Consider the following 24,006-nt stretch of genomic DNA (forward strand, 5'->3'; position numbering starts at 1 on the left):
CATAAAACCTGCCTCAGGGATGGGTTCAGAAGCACAAGTTTCCATTTTACCTCTCAACTTTTTCAAAAAACAACGCTTTAAAAATCTCACAATAATTCTCAAACTCTTTGACCCAAAAAGCACTTTAAAGACTGTTGAAAACCTTAAAAAGCTTTTGCCAATAGGGCTAATATTTTGATATTTGTGGTATCAGAAAGTAAACAAATTTTTTTAAAAACAAGACGTCACAGTCACAAAATCCACTGGCTGTCAGAACAACCCCCCACCCCCAAACAGGCAGCCTTGGAAAAACCCGCTGTGCACTCAGGAGAGAAAGAGTCACAGGAGAGATGGCTGTGTCATTCTGGAAAGCATGACCCCACAGACATCCCTGGGGGGGGGTCTCAAACCAGTGGGGGTCCCTGGACTCTGTTGGAAGCTTGCTGTCCTCTAGGACAGGGGACCGGAACATTCTACTGCAAAGGAGAGCAAGGCTGAGGTCAGACACTGATCCCTGAGAGGACAGCCCCGGCTGTGCATGCTCACACATGGAGGTTTTTAGTTCATCAAAAGACATAGCAGTAGCTCCACCCACATCAGGGAATGGCGTGCTGCACATGGGCTCTAGTAGCTTCCTCTCACAGTCACATCAGGGAACCACGTGCTCCACGTGAGCTCTAGTATCTTCCCACAGTCACATCAGGGAACAGCATGCTGCACGTGGGCTCTAGGATCTTCCTCTCACAGTCACATCAGGGAACCGCATGCTGCACATGAACTCTAGGATCTTCCCACAGTCACATCAGGGAACCGCGTGCTGCACGTGGGCTCTAGGATCTTCCCACAGTCACATCAGGGAACCGCGTGCTGCACGTGGGCTCTAGGATCTTCCCACAGTCACATCAGGGAACCGCGTGCTGCACGTGGGCTCTAGGATCTTCCCACAGTCACATCAGGGAACCGCGTGCTGCACGTGGGCCCTAGGATCTTCCCACAGTCACATCAGGGAACCGCGTGCTGCACGTGGGCCCTAGGATCTTCCCACAGTCACATCAGGGAACCGCGTGCTGCACGTGGGCCCTAGGATCTTCCCACAGTCACATCAGGGAACCGCGTGCTGCACGTGGGCCCTAGGATCTTCCCACAGTCACATCAGGGAACCGCGTGCTGCACGTGGGCCCTAGGATCTTCCCACAGTCACATCAGGGAACCGCGTGCTGCACGTGGGCCCTAGGATCTTCCCACAGTCACATCAGGGAACCGCGTGCTGCACGTGGGCCCTAGGATCTTCCCACAGTCACATCAGGGAACCGCGTGCTGCACGTGGGCTCTAGGATCTTCCCACAGTCACATCAGGGAACCGCGTGCTGCACGTGAACTCTAGGATCTTCCCACAGTCACATCAGGGAACCGCGTGCTGCACGTGAACTCTAGGATCTTCCCACAGTCACATCAGGGAACCGCGTGCTGCACGTGGGCTCTAGGATCTTCCCACAGTCACATCAGGGAACCGCGTGCTGCACGTGGGCTCTAGGATCTTCCCACAGTCACATCAGGGAACCGCGTGCTGCACGTGGGCTCTAGGATCTTCCCACAGTCACATCAGGGAACCGCGTGCTGCACGTGGGCTCTAGGATCTTCCCACAGTCACATCAGGGAACCGCGTGCTGCACGTGGGCTCTAGGATCTTCCCACAGTCACATCAGGGAACCGCGTGCTGCACGTGGGCTCTAGGATCTTCCCACAGTCACATCAGGGAACCGCGTGCTGCACGTGGGCTCTAGGATCTTCCCACAGTCACATCAGGGAACCGCGTGCTGCACGTGGGCTCTAGGATCTTCCCACAGTCACATCAGGGAACCGCGTGCTGCACGTGGGCTCTAGGATCTTCCCACAGTCACATCAGGGAACCGCGTGCTGCACGTGGGCTCTAGGATCTTCCCACAGTCACATCAGGGAACCGCGTGCTGCACGTGGGCTCTAGGATCTTCCCACAGTCACATCAGGGAACCGCGTGCTGCACGTGAGCTCTAGGATCTTCCCACAGTCACATCAGGGAACCGCGTGCTGCACGTGGGCTCTAGGATCTTCCCACAGTCACATCAGGGAACCGCGTGCTGCACGTGGGCTCTAGGATCTTCCCACAGTCACATCAGGGAACCGCGTGCTGCACGTGGGCTCTAGGATCTTCCCACAGTCACATCAGGGAATGGCGTGCTGCACGTGGGCTCTAGGGTCTTCCCACAGTCACATCAGGGAACCACATGCTGCACGTGGGCTCTAGGACCTTCCCACAGTCACATCAGGGAACCGCATGCTGCACGTGGGCGCTAGGATCTTCCCACAGTCACATCAGGGAACGGCGTGCTGCACGTGAGCTCTAGTATCTTTCTCTCACAGTCACATCAGGGAACTGCGTGCTGCAGGTGGGCTCTAGGATCTTCCTCTCAAAGTCACATCAGGGAACTGCATGCTGCACATGAGTTCTAGGATCTTCCACAATCACATCAGGGAATGGCGTGCTGCACATGAGCTCTAGTATCTTCCTATGTGGGCTCTAGGATCTTCCTCTCATAGTCACATCAGGGAATCGCGTGCTGCACGTGGGCTCTAGGATCTTCCTGCAGTCACATCAGGGAACCACTGCTGCACATGAGCTCTAGTATCTTCCTCCCACAGTCACATCAGGGAATCGCATGCTGCACATGGGCTCTAGGATCTTCCTCCTCCCACAGTCACATCAGGGAATGGCATGCTGCACGTGGGCTCTAGTATCTTCCTGCCACAGTCACATCAGGGAATCACGTGCTGCACATGAGCTCTAGGAACTTCCTCTCCCAGTCCTGGTTGGAATGGGCACAACACAAGTCTCCAGGTTTTCTTTTCCAGAGTTGTTGGTTGGGGAAAAGGGGTGATAACTAAAGCTAGAATCTAAGCTCTAATTGAGAATTTATCAAGTAAAGGTAATGAAGAAGTGCTTAAAATTGACTCCTACACATTCTAGTTGCTCAATAAATGCCAGCTCATTCACTTACTTCCCAAATCAAACTCAAGTTCCAAAAGAAGGCTATTTAAAAAGAAGAGATACGTACTACGACAAACAACTTTCATAAGAATTCATTACAAAGTAAGGTCATGGGTTTAGAAATGAAATGAGAAAATATAGCCAGTAGAGATTAAACGGCTGAGTAATTAGTTATTAACTAGGTCAATTATCTAATCAATAACATAATTATTTCTGGGCTGCTAAAATTCAGTCACTGATGGGGAGAAAGCAATCAAGTTGGAAAACACTCTTCGGGATATTATCCAGGAGAACTTCCCCAACCTGTCAAGACAGGCCCACATTCACATTCAGGAAACACAGAGAACATCACGAAGATACTCCTTGAGAAGAGCAACCCCAAGACACATAATCGTCAGATTCACCAAGGTTGAAATGAAGGAAAAAATGTTAAGGGCAGCCAGAGAGAAAGGTCGGGTTACCCACAAAGGGAAGCCCATCAGATTAACAGCGGATCTCTCTGCAGAAACCCTACATGCCAGAAGAGAGTGGGGGCCAATATTCAACATCCTTAAAGAAAAGAATTTTCAACCCAGAATTTCACATCCAGCCAAACTAAGCTTTATAAGTGAAGGAGAAATAAAATCATTTACAGACAAGCAGATGCTGAGAGATTCTGTCACCACTAGGCCTGCCTTACAAGAGCTCCTAAAGGAAGCACTAAACATGGAAAGGAACAACCGGTACCAGCCACTGCAAAAACATACCAAATTGTAAAGTCCATTGACACTATGAAGAAACTGCATCAATTAATGGGCAAAATAACCAGCTAGCATCATAATGACAGGATCAAATTCACACATAACAATATTAACCTTAAATGTAAATGGGCTAAATGCCCCAGTTAAAAGACACAGACTGGCAAACTGGATAGAGTCAAGACCCATCGGTGTGCTTTATTCAGGAGACCCATTCTCATGTGCAAAGACACACACAGGCTCAAAATAAAGGATGGAGGAATATTTACTAAGCAAATGGAAAGCAAAAAAAAAGCATGAGTTGCAATCCTAGTCTCTGGTAAAACAGACTTTAAACCAACAAAGATCAAAAAAGACAAAGAAGGGCACTACACAATGGTAAAGGGATCAATGCAACAAGAAGGGCCAACTATCCTAAATATATACATACCTAATACAGGAGCACCCAGATTCATAAAGCAAGTTCTTAGATACCTACCAAGAGACAGACTCCCACAGAGTAATAGTGGGAGACTTTAAACACCCCAACGTCACTATTAGATCAAGACAGAAAATTTACAAGGATTTTCAGGACTTGAACTCAGCTCTGGACCAATGGGACCTAACAGACATCTACAAAACTCTCCACCCCAAATCAACAGGATACACCTTCTTCTCAGCACATTGCACTTATTCTAAAATTGACCACATAATTGGAAATAAAACACTCCTCAACAAATGCAAAAGGATGGAAATCATAACAGTCTCTCAGACCAGAGTGCAATCAAATTAGAACTCAGGGTTAAGAAACTCACTCAAAACCACACAACTACATGGAAACTGAACAACCTGCTCCTGAATGACTACTGGGTAAAGAACGAAATTAAGGCAGAAATAAGTAAGTTCTTTGAAACCAATGAGAACAAAGACAACATACCAGAATCTCTGGGACACAGCTAAAGCAGTGTGTAGAGGGAAATTCACAGCACTAAATGCCCAAAACAAAAAGCAGGAAAAATCTAAAATCGATACCCTAACATCATAATTAAAAGAACTAGAGAAGAAAGAGCAAAGAAATTCAAAAGCTAGCAGAAGACAAGAAATAACTAAGATCAGAGCAGAACTGAAGGAGATAGAGACATGAGAAACCGTTCAAAAAAATCAATGAATTCAGGAGCTGGTTTTTGGAAAAGATCAACAAAATAGATAGACCACTAGTGAGACTAATAAAGAAGAAAAGAGAGAAGAATCAAAATGACACAATAAAAAATGATAAAGGGGATATCACCACTGATCCCACAAAAATACAAACTACCATCAGAGAATACTATAAACACCTCTATGCAAATAAACTAGAAAATCTAGAAGAAATGGATAAATTCCTGGACACATACACCCTCCCAAGACTAAACCAGGAAGAAATTGAATCCCTGAATAGACCAATAACAAGTTCTGAAATTGAGGCAGTAATTAATAGCCTACCAACCAAAAAAAGTCCAGGACCAGACGGATTCACAGCCAAATGTTACCAGAGGTACAAGGAGGAGCTAGTAGCATTCCTTCTGAAACTATTCCAAACAATAGAAAAAGAGGGACTCCTCCCTAACTCATTTTATGAAGCCAACATCGTCCTGATACCAAAACCTTGTTGTGGTAGACACAACAATAAAAGAAAATGTCAGGCCAATATCCCTGAGGAACATCGATGTGAAAATCCTCAATAAAATACCAGCAAAATGAATCCAGCAGAAAGCTGATCCACCACGATCAAGTCGGCTTCATCCCTGGGATGCAAGGCTGGTTCAATATATGCAAATCAATAAATGTAATCCATCACATAATCAGAACTAATGACAAAAACTACATGATTATCTCAATAGATCCAGAAAAGGCCTTTGATAAAATTCAACATCCCTTCATGCTAAAAACTCTCAATAAACTAGGTATTGATGGAACACATCTCAAAATAATAAGAGCTATTTATGACAAACCCACAGCCAATATCACACTGAATGGGCAAAAACTGGAAGCATTCCCTTTGAAAACTGGCACAAGACAAGGATGCCCTCTCTCAACATAGCATTGGAAGTTCTGCCCACGGCAATCAGGCAAGAGAAAGAAATAAAGGGTATTCAAATGCGAAGAGAGGAAGTCAAATTGTTTGTTTACAGATGACATGATTGTATATTTAGAAAACCCCATCATCTCAGCCCAAAATCTCCTTAAGCTGATAAGCAACTTCAGCAAAGTCTCAGGATACAAAATCAATGTGCAAAAATCACAAGCATTCTTATACACCAATGATAGACAAAGAGGGAGCCAAATCATGAGTGAACTCCCATTCACAATTGCTACAAAGAGAATAAAATACCTAGGAATACAACTTACAAGGGATGTGAAGGACCTCTTCAAAGAGAACTACAAACTGCTGCTCAAGGAAAGAAGAGAAGACACAAACAAATGGAAAATCATTCCATGCTCATGGATAGGAAGAATCAATATCATGAAAATGGCCATATTGCCCAAAGTAATTTATAGATTCAATGCTATCCCCATCGAGCTACCATTGACTTTCTTCACAGAATTGGAAAAAACTATTTTAAATTTCATATGGAACCAAAAAAAGAGCCCGCATAGCCAAGACAATCCTAAGCAAAAAGAACAAAGCTGGAGGCATCACACTACCTGACTTCAAACTATACTACAAGGTTACAGTAATGAAAACAGCATGCTACTGGTACCAAAACAGAGATATAGACAAATGGAACAGAACAGAGGCCTCAGAAAACAACATCACACATCTACAACCATCTGATATTTGACAAACCTGAAAAAAAAAAAGCAATAAGGAAAGTATTCCCTATTTAATAAATGGTGTTGGGGAAATGGGCTAGCCATATGCAGAAAACTGAAACTGGACCCCTTCCATACACCTTATACAAAAATTAACTCAAGTTGGATTAAAGACTTAAACATAAGACCTAAAACCATAAAAACTCTAGAAGAAAACATAGGCAATACCATTCAGGACATAGACATGGCCAAATACTTCAATACTAAAACACCAAAAGCAATGGCAACAAAAGCCAAAACTGACTTAATGGGATCTAATTAAACTAAAGCACTTCGGCACAGCAAAAGAAACTATCATCAGAGTGAAGAGGCAACCTACAGAATGGGAGAAAATTTTTGCAATCCATCCATCTGACGAAGGGCTAATATCCAGAATCTTCAAAGAACTTAAATTTACAAGAAAAAAACAACCCCATCAAGAAGTGGACAAAAGATATGAACAGACGTTTCTCAAAAGAAGACATTTATGCAGCCAACAAACATATGAAAAAAAAAGTTCATCATCACTGGTCATTAGAGAAATGCAAATCAAAACCACAATGAGATACCATCTCATGCCAGTTACAATGGTGATCAGTAAAAAGTCAGGAAACAACAGGTGCTGGAGAGGATGTGGAGAAACACCATTGGAGGGAGTGTAAATTAGTTCAACTATTGTGGTAGACAGTGTGGTGATTCCTCAAGGATCTAGAACCAGAAATACCATTTGACCCAGCAATCCCATTACTGGGTATATACCCAAAGGATTATAAATCATGCTACTATAAAGACACATGCAAACGTATGTTTATTGCTGCACTGTTCACAATAGCAAAAACTTGGATCCAACCCAAATGCCCACCATCAATGATAGACTGGATAAAGAAAATGTGGCACATATACACTATGGAATACTATGCAGCCATAAAAAGGGTAAATTCATGTCCTTTGCAGGGACATGGATGAAGCTGGAAGCCATCATTCTCAGCCAACACACAACAAGAACAGAAAACCAAACACCACATGTTCTCACTCATAAATGGGAGTTGAACAATGAGAACACATGGACACAGGGAGAGGAACATCACACACTGGGGCCTGTTGGGGTCTGGGGGACTACAGGAGGGATAGCATTAAGAGAAATACCTCATGTAGGTGACGGGTTGATGGGTGCAGCAAACCACCATGGCACATGTATACCTATGCAACAAACCTGCACGTTCTGCACATGTACCCCAGAACTTAAAGTATAATAAAAAATACATATATAAATAAAAAAAATTCGGTCACTGAAGCAACCGCAGTAGCTCTACTGCAAGATGAGTGGTCACAGAGCTCGAGCTGCCAAGTCTCCCCTAGGAGCCACAGCCCTTTCCTCGTGAATGATTCCAGTCTTCCCGGTTGGCTCAGGAGAAAGAAAAAAGCAGACAGAAAATTGTGAAATGTGTCTATTGGTAATAGACTAACATAAGCTCCTCTTATCTCACACCTTATTGTTAAAACCACGTGAGCATATACTCTAAGAGAAAGTAAATCATAGTATATCTAAACTTAGAGAACTCACAACTGGATTCCTGTAACAGCAGGAAATAGCAGAGAATAAGGAACCCCAGTAATGACCCCTATGCCCCTCCTGCTTTCCTGAAGGGTGGCTGCTGCCAGGACACATAAAGGCGAGTGCTCTGTGTTGGCTACAGAAAGTGAGAACCCCACCTGAGACTTCACAGGCAATGCAAAGGTCATGTAGTGCACTCCATATGCCAGTCAGTCATTATTGATTAAAACAAAGATGAGACCAGGAGCAGTGGCTCACGCCTGTAATCCCAGCATGTTGGGACGCCAAGTTAGGTGGATCACCTGAGGTCGGGACTTCTAGACCAGCCTGACCAACATGAAGAAACCCTGTCTCTATTAAAAATACAAAATCAGCCAGGCATGGTGGCACATGCCTGTAATCCCAGCTACTTGGGAAGCTGAGGCAGGAGAATCATTTGATCCCACGAGGCAGAGATTGTAGTGAGCCGAGATCACACCATCGCATTCCAGCCTGGGCAACAAGAGCAAAACTCCATCTCAAAAACAAACAAAAAACAAAGATGAGTACCCAGCTTTTAAAAACTACAACAACATCCATGGAATAACAGTGCTTTCCATTATCTCTCACATAAATGACAGTTCAAGGACTATCTTCCCAATTGTTCATAGTATCCTCTACACAGTAAGTGAACAGCTAAAGCAAATTCTCCCATCTGTAACCTATACACAGTAAGCTTGATTCTCTAAAGAGAAGTAGCTGTGGAATTGGAGACCATCATCTGTGCAGGTGCATGAGCTGGACATCTCGGAGCCACCCTGGGTGCAGAATCAGAGACCATTATCTGTGCAGGTGCATGAGTTGGACATCTCGGAGCCACCCTGGGTGCAGAATCAGAGACCATTATCTGTGCAGGTGCATGAGCTGGACGTCTCAGAGTCACCCTGGGTGCAGAATCGGAGACCATCCTCTGTGCAGGTGCATGAGCTGGACGTCTCAGAGTCACCCTGGGTGCAGAATCGGAGACCATCATCTGTGCAGGTGCATGAGTTGGACATGTCAGAGTCACCCTAGGTGCAGAATCCGAGACCATTATCTTTGCAGGTGCATGAGCTGGACATCTCGGAGTCACCCTGGGTGCAGAATCCGAGACCATCCTCTGTGCAGGTGCGTGAGTTGGACATGTCGGAGTCACCCTGGGTGCAGAATCCGAGACCATTATCTGTGCAGGTGCATGAGCTGGACATCTCGGAGTCACCCTGGGTGCAGAATCCGAGACCATCCTCTGTGCAGGTGCGTGAGTTGGACATGTCGGAGTCACCCTGGGTGCAGAATCCGAGACCATCCTCTGTGCAGGTGCATGAGTTGGACGTCTCCGAGTCACCCTGGGTGCAGAATTGGAGACCATCGTCTGTGCAGGTGCATGAACTGGACATCTTGGAGTCACTCTGGGTGCAGAATTGGAGACCATCCTCTGTGCAGGTGCATGAGCTGGACGTCTTGGAGTCACTCTGGGTGCAGAATCCGAGACCATCCTCTGTGCAGGTGCATAACTAGGACATCAAGGTCACCCTGATTTCCTCTCATGTTCCTCCATACTAACCCAGCCTTCAGGTCCTATTGCTATTATCTTTTGAGCATTTCTCAAATCTCACTGGTACTGATTTTCTTTTTTTTTGAGACACAGTCTCACTCTGTCGCCCAGGCTGGAGTGCAGTGGTATGATCTCAGGTCACGGCAACCTTCACCTCCTGGGTTCAAGAGATTCTCCTACCTCAGCCTCTGGAGTAGCTGGGATTACAGGCATGCGCCACCATGCCCGGCTAATTTTTGTATTTTTCGTAGAGATAGGGTTTTGCCATGTTGGCCACACTGGTCTCGAACTCCTGATCTCAAGTGATCTGCCCGCCTCGGCCTCCCAAAGTGCTGGGACTACAGACATGAGCCACAGCACCCAGCCCTGACAGATATCTCTTAAGTACACATCAGTTTCAGGCATTCAGGTTGTTTGGACTCCCCCACTTTCAGCCCATGCTCCATGCTGCTGCTAAAGTGATCTTCAAACCCTGACTGGCCCCCACTGTCCCTTCACCTAAAATCTTCTAGTGGTTCCCATCATCTTCAGGATGAAGTCCGAATTCCCGAGCATGATGCACAAGATGCTATAACCCAGCCCCTCCTACCTAACTTCTTGCCCTTCCCCAAATGTGTCACACTCCCTCATCTTCCTTCAAAATACAGAAGCCAGGCAGTATTTCAGGTGAACAAAACAGAGATCCTGGCCTGTGTGGACCTCGTATTCTTATGGAAGAAAGTGAGAGGTAGGGAGGTGGATGGTGGAAGAATGGCTGAGTAGTTGGGTAAATGGATGAGATGTTAGATAGATGGACGGATGGTGGATGTAAATGGATGCTTGATAGGTAAGCAGATGATTGGCGAATGTGTAGACAGATGCAGAGAGGTTGATAAATGGATGGATGATTGACAGGTAGGCAAATAACGAATACACAGACATGCAGACAGATGGACAGAGTGTCATGTGGTTATAAAGGCAATGGAGACATGAGTCAGGATGGGGAACGGGAGAGATTGTGTATGAAGAGGCGCCATATTTCACAATTTTACAAAAAACAGGAGAAATGAATTGTGCTTCTCACGTTGGGTCTAGCCTCCCCTCCAGAGCAGAGCCTGTGGGCTCTGAACTGAAGTGTCGGTCTCCTCCACTCATCCTCCCACTCTCAGCCACCCCCTCTGCCGTGTGCCTCTCTCTCCCATGCCTTCCTGCCTTTGAAGAGGTGAGGTAAGGTGCACGATTGAAAGAAAACGCACCCCAAGCCAAGAGATCACCATCTCCTGCTACACCCACCTCTCCCAGGCTTTTATCGAGAGAGAAGAGCATGAGACAACCATAACCCACCATGCTTATCTCATGGAGTACCTGGGATTGTGAAGATGGCACGATCCAAAGGTAAACACAAGGTTTATCAACCCCCCTGCAGCGTCGTGGAGAGAGAGAACGTAGGAAACACGCAGAGGTGACTGACGCGGATCTCCTCTCCTGTGTGGCAAGATGGCCGGCCAAAGATGGGCTTGCGTCCTCCTGCGAGGAGCAACCCCATGTGATCGTCAGCCATTGGACAGCCTCCCTGAACTTCAGTTTCCTCATCTATAAAATGGAAGACACACCCCCACTGGCTTCTGTGAGAACTGAAGCTATGTGAACTCAGCCTGCGTGCACGTCTGGGTGTGTTGTGTGTTCACAGACAGGGCGTCCGCATAGCAGCACTGACACACAGTGAGGGAAGCGTTGGTCACTGGCTGACAGCACCCAGGTGCCTCCACACTCCTGAACTCGACAGGGGCCTCCGAGACACCCACGTGAGTAAGAGAAGGTCTCAAATATGTGTCGGGGCTTAAGACAGCTGTGAAACAACAGAGGTTGGATTTGGGAACAAATTCTCCTTCATTCAATCCCCACACATGTTCCTGGGTCACGGCCTCCTTGGAGAAGGCAGCAGGGGCACCCCGGAGGTGGCACCAGCTTTTCATTCAGGCTCTCAGGTGTGTCTTTCTCTTTTGCATGGGTGACACTCCCTGAGGCTATAAAATCTCCTCTCCAGAAAGAGGAGCAGAGCCAGGACAGGCAGACGGCAACTGAGGATGCAGAAGTGGCTAATCACACGAGCCTCTGTGGACAGAGAGATTTGTTACAGCGCGACTGAGACTCACAGGCTTTCCTCGACCACCGGGTGAGTTCCATCATCCCTTAGCCTCAGTTTTTTCTTCTGACACAGGAGACAACAGTCACAACTTCACCTGCTTATCATGAAAGCTCCATGTGAGAACAACATGAGGACGCCAGTGAAGGGCATTTGAAAAACAAAGGGATTCACGAATCGGGTCCATCACCAGCGATCACCCCTGCCCTCACTGGTGCCCTGGGAACTACAAAAGAATTCACAGGTAATTTTCTTTTAAAGAAGCAACTTTAACCTACACATTGGAAAAACTCAGAATAATTCAAACATTAATCACAGCCTGAGTTTTTGTTGTTGTTGAGATGGAGTTTTGCTCTGTCGCCCAGGCTGGAGTGCAGTGGCATCATCTTGGCTCACTGCAACCTCCGCCTCCCAGGTTCAAGCATTTCTCCTGCCTCAGCCTGATGAGTAGCTGGGACTATAGATGCTCACCACCATGCCCGACAGCCTAAGTTTTCTGTTACTAAATTAATGAAATTTCAGCTGGCCAAGCCCAGGTGGCAGCGGCAACTCAGTCTCCAGACAGCCCTGTGCAGATGGCATCATGAAACACATGAAAAACAGGAAACACATAACAATGTATGGTCTTCGTTTCTGTTTAGAAAAGTAGACCTGGAAAACAAATCACTGAGGGTAAGAAAAAGAAAAAACTATACTAGCAACCACGATTAAAAAGTTATTTAACAGTGACAGCTAAAAATAAGAAAAATTTGGCAAGAGATTATAATCTTTTTAATCAGTATGAAATTCTGAATAGTAGACAACATGGGCTTGTAAATCACATGAAGAGCTATTTACCGGACACTGGGATTTCCCGAGAGGGTGTGTCTGCACAGAAAGCTGGAGGCCCCTTGCGTGCTGCAGGTCCACTGCTCTTCTGCCTTGCCCAGTGGCTGGGCACAGGCATCCTCCCGGCACAGGCGGCAGATGGACGTATTGTCACACCCCGCCCCGTGCTTACCTGACCGATAGCGCTCATCTCGTGACCCTGAAGACCGTCGGCGGTGATAGCGAGAGGCGGAGGAAGGAGTGACGGGAGCCCGGCGTTCTTGCGGCAAAGCTTGGTCCACCCCTGGATTTCAGGGAAAACAGCAGAGTGAGGTGTGGCTGTGCTCAGCGGAGTCAGCAGACTCTAGCAAATCACTCCCTCCATCCCCACAGCAAAGCCAGAGCTACCCACGGGACCGGGCATGGCGGCGCCTCAGAGCCCACAGGCAGGAGGGCCAGGACTGAGGGGGAAGCTCTCCCACAGCCAGGGAGACCCCTCCCTGACTGTGAGGTCAGGGTCCACTGACAGGCAGGGAGAGACACAAACTCAGCCACAGGTGGTAACTGAATTCCTAGGAGTTAGAATTAGAGCAACAGGGCCCAAGACATAGACTCAAGTTATGACCTTTTCATGTAATAAATATACAGAGTGGGCTGTATAAGTTAAGAAAATTTAAAAGTATATTTATTATTAATTTTTAAAATAAATCTTATAGGATAATTTAACAATATAATTCAGGTAACCAGGACACACCATGAATATCCAGCTTTGCTCATTCCAGATTACTCTCTGGAAACTTACTCCATTTGATGCCAAGTGTTTTAATAGATTATATTCGACTACGAATCATAATTATTTGATGAATTACAAAAAACATTAATGTGGTCAGATACACACGGTTTAATGATGTTGGTCAAAACATTGATGTGAATCCACCTGTCACACATTGATTATACTCAGGTAATAATAGGGTGGCAAGGAACACAACTAGACAAAACTAAGCCCCCAAAGGAAGGACATCATCGTCACAGTTCCACGAAGAACTGCTCTGATACTACGGGAAAAATATCTCCCCACAGTTCTGTGAACGGCTCTGACACCACATGAAGGATGTCATCCTACATCATCCCCACGGTTCCATGAACGGCTCTGATACCACATGAAGGACGTCATCCTACGTCATCCTCACAGTTCCATGAAGAACTGCTCTGAGACTGAGCACCAATCACTAATAAATGCTTCTTCAGAAATTGATCAGTAATATTTGATTGAAAGTAAACCAGAAATAAAAGTTTTAAGAAAAGAAATATGTAGTCCCTGGTTTTCCATGATGGGCTCTTACGAGAGTTGTAGAGTCTGTGGACCTCATATTCCTCTTACTCTGGTGGTTTCTGAATGTCAGCTTTTGATGGTGTGTGTGTGGGTCCCACGTATCAGGCTGGCGAGTTCAGAACTAAGTTAAGCATGGCTCCTACACCATCATTTTGCTAAGTTTCATGCGCTCTTCTTTCAGGGCATCCAAATCACCATCAGTTCCTGAGGACTAAACTATCTGCTGCTCCAACCTCTTCCAGTCATCGTCTACAACTGATCTTTTAAAAATGATCTTCAATTACCTTTTTATCAAACAGATGCATTTTAGGAAATCAAAGAGTATTATCAAGTCTCACATGAAAAACAGTAGCTACCTGGCATTTACATTCATAAACATGGACTTATCACATGACTTCCCGAATTGTCCTTTTTAGACACCACCCCGTACACCACTGTGGCCATCACATCAGGGTCTGCAGTGTGCTACAAATACCGTTCTATCTTACGCTTTTCAATGATTCTGGAGTTAATATTTTTTATTTTCCACTATCTTGGCTTTCAATGTACCTATTGCCAACCCTTTCACAATTCTCCAGCAGAACTGAAAAACTCTTTCCCATACTTTCTTGCCCACGATCAAACACTGACAACCTGGTGAGAATCTGTTCAATTTTCCTGGAAGTCCTCTTGGAGCCCCTGCCCCAGTCCCGAACGTGCTACCGTCACAGGGCCACGCCTTTCTTCCCGCTGGCCGTGGCTGCTCACAGTGTTGGTCACTTGTTCTCACGCCCTTCGATGCCCCCTCGTCTCTCCACACTCCTGTCCTAAAGGAGCACCTCGAGTGCTTCAGAAAGGAAGAACCAGAAAGAACACTTGGGGGCCCCACGCGTCCAAAAGTGCTTTTCTTTCTATCCCAGTGAGACTGAGTCTTTCGCCTAGATACGGACTTCTAGGTGAAAATTACTTTTATTCATTGCCTTTCGTTTCCATTATTGGTGAGAAATTAAACTTCACTCTAATACTATAATCCTTATGTAATACCCATTCCTTTTTTTTCTCCTTCAATAATATTTTATTCATTCCCACTGGAGGAGCTGCAAGCCAGGTTGTAATATCCATTCCTTTCTTTTCTCCCTCAACAATCTTTTTGCTGCAAATCAGGTTTTTCTTCTCATAGGGGCACACCACCAAATCTCTCCTCCAAGAAGGCTTCACTGGGGCTGTTTCGTTTGCCCGAAGAGCCCTCTCCTGTTTCCAACACAGGCAAGTTCATCCCTCTGATCTGGAGCCTCTGTTTTCAGTACCATCCCCAAACCTGGAGCCTCCCGGTTTAATTTCTCCAGATAACACACATGGCTGGGAGGGGGGGAGCGGGGGGAGGAGCAGCCACCTGCTTCCTGGACGCCGTTCTCTGGGCTCCATGTGTACAGCACCCATGGCTGTCTCCCGTGTCTGCATCTTGGCTTTCTCCATTTTGCTAAATGATGAACCAGAAATTCCTCTATTTGCCTTCTCTTGTGCTGTGGAGTTACACAGTCACTGACAGCACAGTTGGGAGAAACAGATAAATACACACTTCCAAGTTGCCAAGCGTAACCAGTGGCCTGACGTTTTTAATGTTTCACCTTCAATCTCAGTACCGCACCTATCTAGTCCACTCAAACACACTTCCTGGGATTACCTCCACCCCTAACCTCCTCTTGGTGCCCATGGACGATGGCATACGGAGTTCTAGGCTGCTGCTCGGCTTCTCACAGACCTTACGTGTCTGATCTCAGAAAGCTACTTTTGCATACCATCCTTGTGAATATCTCCTCTCATAGGTGGAAATGCAAAGTTTGCAACAAAAGTTTGAAAACAAATGAATAAAATAGAAGACTAGCTTCTACAGGTTGCAATAAGACGGCAAAAGAAACGAATATGAATGTGCATGTTTCCTTCATTCATTTTCCTCTGACGTCATTCCAAACGAGGCTGGAGGTGGCTTAACGGTGTGTTCTGGGAAGAAAAAAGCCACAATTGAATAGGCGTTGCTCAACTCGATTCCAGCCTGTGACCGTACAGGATCCAGGGGCAGCAGAGGGGCATCCCCACTGTCCCCATCACAGGGAAACCAAGCACGGCTGCTGGAACAGATACCTCTGGGTAGCACGAACATGAACAATCACTAAGACACATGACTACAGCATACTGCTCTGTGCTGCTGCGGGCTCACGTTCATAGTCACGTTCAGCTTGGGGAACTGTGGTTGAAAACCAGCTCTCAGGAGCATCACAGAAAGACCGGAAGCCTCATGACAGAAGGCGTGGTTGGAGGAGAGACGCCGGCATGGTCCCTGGGAAGGAGGCGTCCCCAGGGAGATGGGGTGGCCGCCTTCAAACACTCAAGAGTCTGGAAAACAAAAAGCAAGGCCTCCTCAGGCAAGAACATGGCCGAGATGGAGATGAGGTTCTCCTCCCAGGAGCACCTGCTCAGCTTTCACACATTGGCCACATGAGGCACCAGCTCAGATCTGGTCCTCCGGGGACGGGAGATCCCATGCCTGCGGTTAGGGCCCGAATCCATCTGGCTCCTATCACTCTGTGGGATCCTGGGCAAGTTCATGAACTTTCCTAGGCTCAGCCTCCTGCCTCTGGACAGAAGCAGCAGTAGCTAACACTGCAGCCCTAGCCTAAACACTTGATACATCACTCATTCCTCAGCACAAAAAGCACCAGGCTAGGACGGTTACTTCTGCTGTTTTCTTGCCAAGGAAACACAGGTGCAGAAGTGATCCATGAGTGGGAGCAGCCCGGTGTCACCCTTGTGCGATGTCTGAACATTCGCCCGTGACTGCTTTTTCATTTGCAACAAGGGCCCCTCCACACCCTCTCCTGAGGGCAGAGGCTGTCGTTCTCCTGGTACCTGCAGTGGTGCCCAGAGCCTCCATCTCTGTTACAAGAACAAAATATGGCTTGTCTTGAATACAAGAAGAAGCATTTTTGGAATCCCATTATGAAAGTTAGTATTTAAAGAAGAGCATTCTTTTAAGAAAATATGGAAACTGCTAAAATTTCAGGTCCAGGAATCAATCTTGAAGCAAGAAAAAGCTATCAAGGTCGCCTGAAAGGGACATCTATTGGGATCCGAGAGAAGCAGGCAAGAGGCAAGCTTGCTCCTGGCGGAGCTGGCCCCAGGATGGGCTCGGGAAATATTTCTGAACCCTCAGGGCTCCCACAGAGGCTGGAATACTTCCACTGAAATCCAAAATGTCAGTGAGATTTTTATTTTCCTCTAGAATTACAGCAAGACCACAAATAAAACTTGAGCAGAGACGACAGAAGATGCAAGGTGCGTGGGAAGAGAAGAAGGCAGCGAGGCCAGCAGAGAAGGAAAAGGTCAAGGAAGCAGGATTGGCAAAATCAGCAAAAGATGGAGAGATGAAAGCAAGGATGGACAGATAAAAGAACAGACAGAAGAATGGAGAAATGGAGAAATGGAGAAATGGAAAAATGAAGGAACAGATGGATGGACGGGAGGTGGAGAAGAGAGAAAGAGAAGAGAGAAAAAGAAGAGAAGGGGAGAGAGAAGGGGGGAGAGAAGGGGAAAGGGAGGGGAGAGGGGAGGGAGGGGGGAGAGGGGAGGGAGGGGGGAGGGGGAGGGGGAAGAGGGGAGAGGGGAGGGAGGGGGGAGGGGGAGGGGGAAGAGGGGAAAGGGGAGGGAGGGGAAGAGGGGGGGAAGAGAAGGGAGCAGGAAGACAGAGAGGGAAGGGGAGGAGAGGAGGAGGGGGGGAGGAGAGGAGGAGGGGGGGAGGAGAGAAGGAGGGGAGGAGAGGAGGAGGGGGGGAGGGAGGAGGGAGGGAGGAGGGAGGAGGGAGGGGGAGGAGGGAGGGGGAGGAGGGAGGGAGGAGGGAGGGGGAGGAGGGAGGGGGAGGGGAGGGGAGAGGGGAGGGGAGGGGAGAGGGATGGGGAGGGGAGGGGAGAGGGATGGGGAGGGGAGGGGAGGGGGATGGGGATGGGGAGGGGAGGGGAGGGGGATGGGGATGGGGAGGGGAGGGGAGGGGGATGGGGATGGGGAGGGGAGGGGAGGGGGATGGGGAGGGGAGGGGAGGGGAGGGGAGAGGGATGGGGAGGGGAGGGGAGAGGGATGGGGAGGGGAGGGGAGGGGAGGGGAGGGGAGGGAAGGGGAGGGGAGAGGGATGGGGAGGGGAGGGGAGGGGAGAGGGATGGGGAGGGGAGGGGAGGGGAGAGGGATGGGGAGGGGAGGGGAGGGGAGAGGGAAGGGGAGGGGAGAGGGAAGGGGAGGGGAGAGGGATGGGGAGGGGAGGGGAGGGGAGAGGGATGGGGAGGGGAGGGGAGGGGAGAGGGATGGGGAGGGGAGGGGAGGGGAGGGGAGAGGGATGGGGAGGGGAGGGGAGGGGAGAGGGATGGGGAGGGGAGGGGAGGGGAGAGGGATGGGGAGGGGAGGGGAGGGGAGAGGGATGGGGAGGGGAGGGGAGGGGAGAGGGATGGGGAGGGGAGGGGAGGGGAGAGGGATGGGGAGGGGAGAGGGATGGGGAGGGGAGGGGAGGGGAGAGGGATGGGGAGGGGAGGGGAGGGGAGAGGGATGGGGAGGGGAGGGGAGGGGAGAGGGATGGGGAGGGGAGGGGAGGGGAGGGGAGAGGGATGGGGAGAGGGAGGGGAGGGGAGAGGGATGGGGAGGGGAGGGGAGGGGAGAGGGATGGGGAGGGGAGGGGAGGGGAGAGGGATGGGGAGGGGAGGGGAGGGGAGAGGGATGGGGAGGGGAGAGGAATGGGGAGAGGGATGGGGAGGGGAGAGGGATGGGGAGGGGAGAGGGATGGGGAGGGGAGAGGGATGGGGAGGGGAGAGGGATGGGGAGGGGAGAGGGATGGGGAGGGGAGAGGGATGGGGAGGGGAGGGGAGGGGAGAGGGATGGGGAGGGGAGGGGAGGGGAGAGGGATGGGGAGGGGAGGGGAGGGGAGAGGGATGGGGAGGGGAGGGGAGGGGAGAGGGATGGGGAGGGGAGGGGAGGGGAGAGGGATGGGGAGGGGAGGGGAGGGGAGAGGGATGGGGAGGGGAGGGGAGAGGGATGGGGAGGGGAGGGGAGAGGGATGGGGAGGGGAGGGGAGAGGGATGGGGAGGGGAGGGGAGGGGAGAGGGATGGGGAGGGGAGGGGAGGGGAGAGGGATGGGGAGGGGAGGGGAGGGGAGAGGGATGGGGAGGGGAGGGGAGGGGAGAGGGATGGGGAGGGGAGAGGGATGGGGAGGGGAGGGATGGGGAGAGGGATGGGGAGGGGAGGGATGGGGAGAGGGATGGGGAGAGGGATGGGGAGGGGAGGGGAGAGGGATGGGGAGAGGGATGGGGAGGGGAGGGGAGAGGGATGGGGAGAGGGATGGGGAGGGGAGGGGAGAGGGATGGGGAGGGGAGGGGAGGGGAGAGGGATGGGGAGGGGAGAGGGATGGGGAGGGGAGGGGAGGGGAGAGGGATGGGGAGGGGAGGGGAGGGGAGAGGGATGGGGAGGGGAGGGGAGGGGAGAGGGATGGGGAGGGGAGGGGAGAGGGATGGGGAGGGGAGGGGAGAGGGATGGGGAGGGGAGGGGAGAGGGATGGGGAGGGGAGGGGAGAGGGATGGGGAGGGGAGGGGAGAGGGATGGGGAGGGGAGGGGAGAGGGATGGGGAGGGGAGGGGAGAGGGATGGGGAGGGGAGGGATGGGGAGGGGAGAGGGATGGGGAGGGGAGAGGGATGGGGAGGGGAGAGGGATGGGGAGGGGAGAGGGATGGGGAGGGGAGAGGGATGGGGAGGGGAGAGGGATGGGGAGGGGAGAGGGATGGGGAGGGGAGAGGGATGGGGAGGGGAGAGGGATGGGGAGGGGAGAGGGATGGGGAGGGGAGAGGGATGGGGAGGGGAGGGATGGGGAGGGGAGGGATGGGGAGGGGAGGGATGGGGAGGGGAGAGGGATGGGGAGGGGAGGGATGGGGAGGGGAGAGGGATGGGGAGGGGAGGGATGGGGAGGGGAGGGGAGGGGAGAGGGATGGGGAGGGGAGGGGAGGGGAGAGGGATGGGGAGGGGAGGGGAGGGGAGAGGGATGGGGAGGGGAGGAGGGAGGGATGGAGAGGGAGGGGAGGAGAGAGGGAGGGGAGGAGAGAGGGAGGGGAGGAGAGAGGGAGGGGAGGAGAGAGGGAGGGGAGGAGGAGAGAGGGGGAGGGGGGAGGGGAGGAGGAGAGAGGGGGAGGGGGGAGGGGAGGAGGAGAGAGGGGGAGGGGGGAGGGGAGGAGGAGAGAGGGGGAGGGGGGAGGGGAGGAGGAGAGAGGGGGAGGGGGGAGGGGAGGAGGAGAGAGGGGGAGGGGGGAGGGGAGGAGGAGAGAGGGGGAGGGGGGAGGGGAGGAGGAGAGAGGGGGAGGGGGGAGGGGAGGAGGAGAGAGGGGGAGGGGGGAGGGGAGGAGGAGAGAGGGGGAGGGGGGAGGGGAGGAGGAGAGAGGGGGAGGGGGGAGGGGAGGAGGAGAGAGGGGGAGGGGGAGGGGAGGAGGAGAGAGGGGGAGGGGGGAGGGGAGGAGGAGAGAGGGGGAGGGGGGAGGGGAGGAGGAGAGAGGGGGAGGAGGAGAGAGGGGGAGGGGGAGGGGAGGGGGAGGGGAGGGGGAGGGGAGGAGGGAGTGCAGATAGCAACGTGTCTATGGTTCACCTTAGCTCCCAGGAAAGAGAGGGGGAGGGAGGGAGGGAGAGAGGGGGAGAGGGGGAGGGAGGGAGGGAGAGAGGGAGAGAGGGGGAGGGAGGGAGGGAGAGAGGGAGAGAGGGAGAGAGGGGGAGGGAGAGAGGGAGAGAGGGAGAGAGGGGGAGGGAGGGAGGGAGAGAGGGAGAGAGGGGGAGGGAGGGAGGGAGAGAGGGAGAGAGGGGGAGAGGGGGAGGGAGGGAGGGAGAGAGGGGGAGGGAGGGAGGGAGAGAGGGGGAGGGAGGGAGGGAGAGAGGGGGAGGGAGGGAGGGAGAGAGGGGGAGGGAGGGAGAGAGGGGGAGGGAGGGAGGGAGGGAGAGAGGGGGAGGGAGGGAGGGAGGGAGAGAGGGGGAGGGAGGGAGGGAGGGAGGGGGGGGAGGGAGGGAGGGAGAGGGAGGGGGGGGAGGGAGGGAGGGGGAGGGAGAGAGGGGGAGAGGAGGAGGGAGAGAGGGGGAGGGAGGGAGGGAGAGAGGGGGAGGGAGGGAGGGGGGGGAGGGAGGGAGGGGGGGGAGGGAGGGAGGGGGGGGGGAGGGAGAGGGGGGGGAGGGAGGGAGGGAGGGAGGGAGGGAGGGGGAGAGGGGGAGGGAGGGAGGGAGGGGGAGAGGGGGAGAGGGGGAGGGAGGGAGGGAGGGAGGGGGAGAGGGGGAGAGGGGGAGGGAGGGAGGGGGAGGGGGGAGGGAGGGAGGGGGAGAGGAGGGTCAGGAGGCTCTGCCGGCCTCCTTCCCGGGCACCCAGGGCAAGCGCTCCGTGCTCCAGGCTCCACAGAGGCTTCCACAGGAGTGTCCTGTAGGAGAAGCCTGCTTTAGGCCCTTCGTGAAACTACCGGGGATTTTTCTATATTTCAGGTCTGTCCCAAAGCAGTTTCTAAATCCAGTCCCATTCTCTCCAAGCCTCAATTACACACTCTTGTTCACATCGTAGAACTTCTTTTTAAAATAAGTGCAATCTCAAGGACTTTGCCAGAAAGCAAACAGGACAACCGTTGTAAACACGGGTAAGAAATTTAATAATTTTCCTTGTATTCACTGGGGTGGGAACACCATACAATGGAAAGACTGAAATTCCATCCTAAGCACCTGAACACCTGCCCCAACCCCATGAATTCTCACGCTGCCTTTTTTTTTTTTTAGATGGAGTCTTGCTCTGTTGCCAGGCTGGAGGGCAATGGCACAATCTCCACTCACTGCAACATCTGCCTCCCAGGTTCAAGTGATTCTTCTACCTCAGCCTCCTGAGGAGCTGGGATTACAGGCACCCATCACGATGCCTGGCTAATTTTTATATTTTTCAGTAGAGATGGGGTTTCACCACGTTAGCCAGCCTGATCTTGAACTCCTGACCTCGTGATTTGTCCGCCTCAGCCTCCCAAAGTGCTGGAATTACAGGCATGAGCCAATGCACCCAGCCCCACACTGTCCTCCTTTCTATCCATCTTTCATGAACCCAAATCTTTGCCGCAAATCAGTATATATTTGCTTAACAACCCTTTTCCTATTATAATGTTTTAACTTGATTAGGGACTCATGCATTGGAAATTGTCAGTGATCCAGGGTCGGGAGAGTCTGACGTCTGCGTCTCATCCGCCAGCCTGAGCCCTGGTCCACGCTCACTGGATGAGTCTCACCCACCAGCCTGAGCCCCGGTCCACGCTCACTGGATGAGTCTCATCCGCCAGCCTGAGCCCCAGTCCACGCTCACTGGTTGAGATGCCAATCTCACCATCAGGACCGGGGCTTCACGTTTCTGCACTTTGCTTACACCTCGGATTTTTCACAAAACCCACATGACCAGTTCCAAAGTGGGTGCTACCCTCCCCACTGGAGACACACCGCATGGCGTAGGCTCAGCTGCACTCCCTCCCTAGCGGCTGACGTCTGAGACGAGGAAGGCGATTCATTAAATGTTGCTAAAAAGACCAGGAAATAGATGTATGGGATCAAACTGACAGCGTGGGAACACAGCTGATCTGGAACACAGGTGATTCACCTTTTGCTGCAGCAACTCGGTCTAGAAAGATTCACACTATGTCACAGGCAATGCAGTCTGGACACCCTGGTTCCCCTCCTCTGGGATTTAAGTTTAAAGCACCTCACCCTGTGAGCTGCCGCATGGCCTGACCCCTAAGTGGAGGCAACCTGCCCAGGCCAAGCCCCCGGGACCCTCCAGCCCACGTGAGGAGGCGGTCCCTCCCCAGCACGTATGGGAAGGGCTGCCCTGGAGTCACCAGACTGTAACTCTCATGGCAGAACAAGAATACGGACCCGCTGTGCACCTGCCCCGGGAAAGCACAGACTCTGCTGACACGAATAATCAGAACCACCAACGGCCGGCCCAGGTAAACAGGCCAGGGCCAGCCAGCCACGTCTTCTAAAGACGACAGAACAAAATGGTATTTACATACTTCAGAAAGTTTCTCATTCCGTATGTAACCAAAGTGCAAAATTCACAAATGCCAACGGCAGGGCACCTCCTCCCTCACGACTGTCAAAGCCCAGTGGGAGAATCTGCAACGGGACCTCAGAGGAAGCCCTCTCCGTGGCGACAGGGCAAGGCAGCCATTGCAAGCAACAGCACTCAGGCCAGAGCAGCTGTTCTCATGAGAACATGTGATCCAGTCACAGGATCAAACACTGGGATGTCAGCCAAGTTCTGAAAAGATAATAAAATTCCACTTATTGGACGGTGCTGAGGTACATGTTACCCTCTGTCATTTCGGTCATTAATTAGCACTTACATGTTACCATCTGCCATTTAAATTTACCCAAATCAAGAATAAAAATAAAACTGCGGCCCAGATAGATGCCTGAGGCAGTAGAAGGTCTCTGGTGCCTGTTTAGGGCTTCACGTGGATCTGAGCATCATGCGGACACGGTGGTGTCTGCCCTAAGGGACACTGCACATCCATCCTCGTACCATGGCAGGCATGGTCACTCAGTGGGGCGGGGGGAAGTGAGCGCTGCCCCGGCCCACCCCCACAGGCAGACTCAGCCCCTCCGTGCCGCACCCCCACATCCATTCAGCAAATACCTGCCCAATGTCCACTTTCCATGAGCGGGCAGCCGGGGCCTCAGGCGATTTACATACTGCTGCTGGGGGTTGGGGTGGAGACTGAGCATTTAGTAACCACCACCCAACTATGACAGTGGTATTTCAGAGACAGGACGACATGGAGATGGGAATCTGGACGGTCTGACTGAAGGATCAGGGGAGAAATCCCTCAGGACGGAGTATCCAAACTGAGCTTTAACCACCACCTAGACACGGCCAAGTGCACGGCCTGAGCAGAGTTCCTCTTGTGGATGCAGCGGCATGGCTGTCGGGAGGGACAGCAGCGTGGCCATCGGGAGCCCTGGTAGCAGGGAGGAACTGAGACAAGTCCGGGTTTGTGATGTGAG

At 51.4% G+C, this 24,006-nt stretch overlaps 1 protein-coding gene across 6 annotated transcripts in view; it reads right to left on the minus strand.

Moving 5' to 3' along the window:
• DIP2C (disco interacting protein 2 homolog C) overlaps positions 1 to 24,006 on the minus strand; it is a 405,817-nt gene that overhangs the window by 176,679 nt on the left and 205,132 nt on the right. For all 6 annotated transcript variants that reach the window (XR_010127367.1, XM_054437227.2, XM_054437226.2 and 3 more), the window contains one exon: positions 12,806 to 12,916. Coding sequence is in view for 4 of the 6 variants with exons in the window: in XM_054437227.2 (XP_054293202.1) it covers positions 12,806 to 12,916 (111 nt within the window). In the remaining 2 variants the exon portion in view is untranslated. The remainder of the gene's footprint in view (positions 1 to 12,805; positions 12,917 to 24,006) is intronic.

The sequence above is a fragment of the Pongo pygmaeus genome, chromosome 8 (genome assembly GCF_028885625.2).
Source record: "Pongo pygmaeus isolate AG05252 chromosome 8, NHGRI_mPonPyg2-v2.0_pri, whole genome shotgun sequence".
NCBI lineage: Eukaryota > Metazoa > Chordata > Mammalia > Primates > Hominidae > Pongo > Pongo pygmaeus.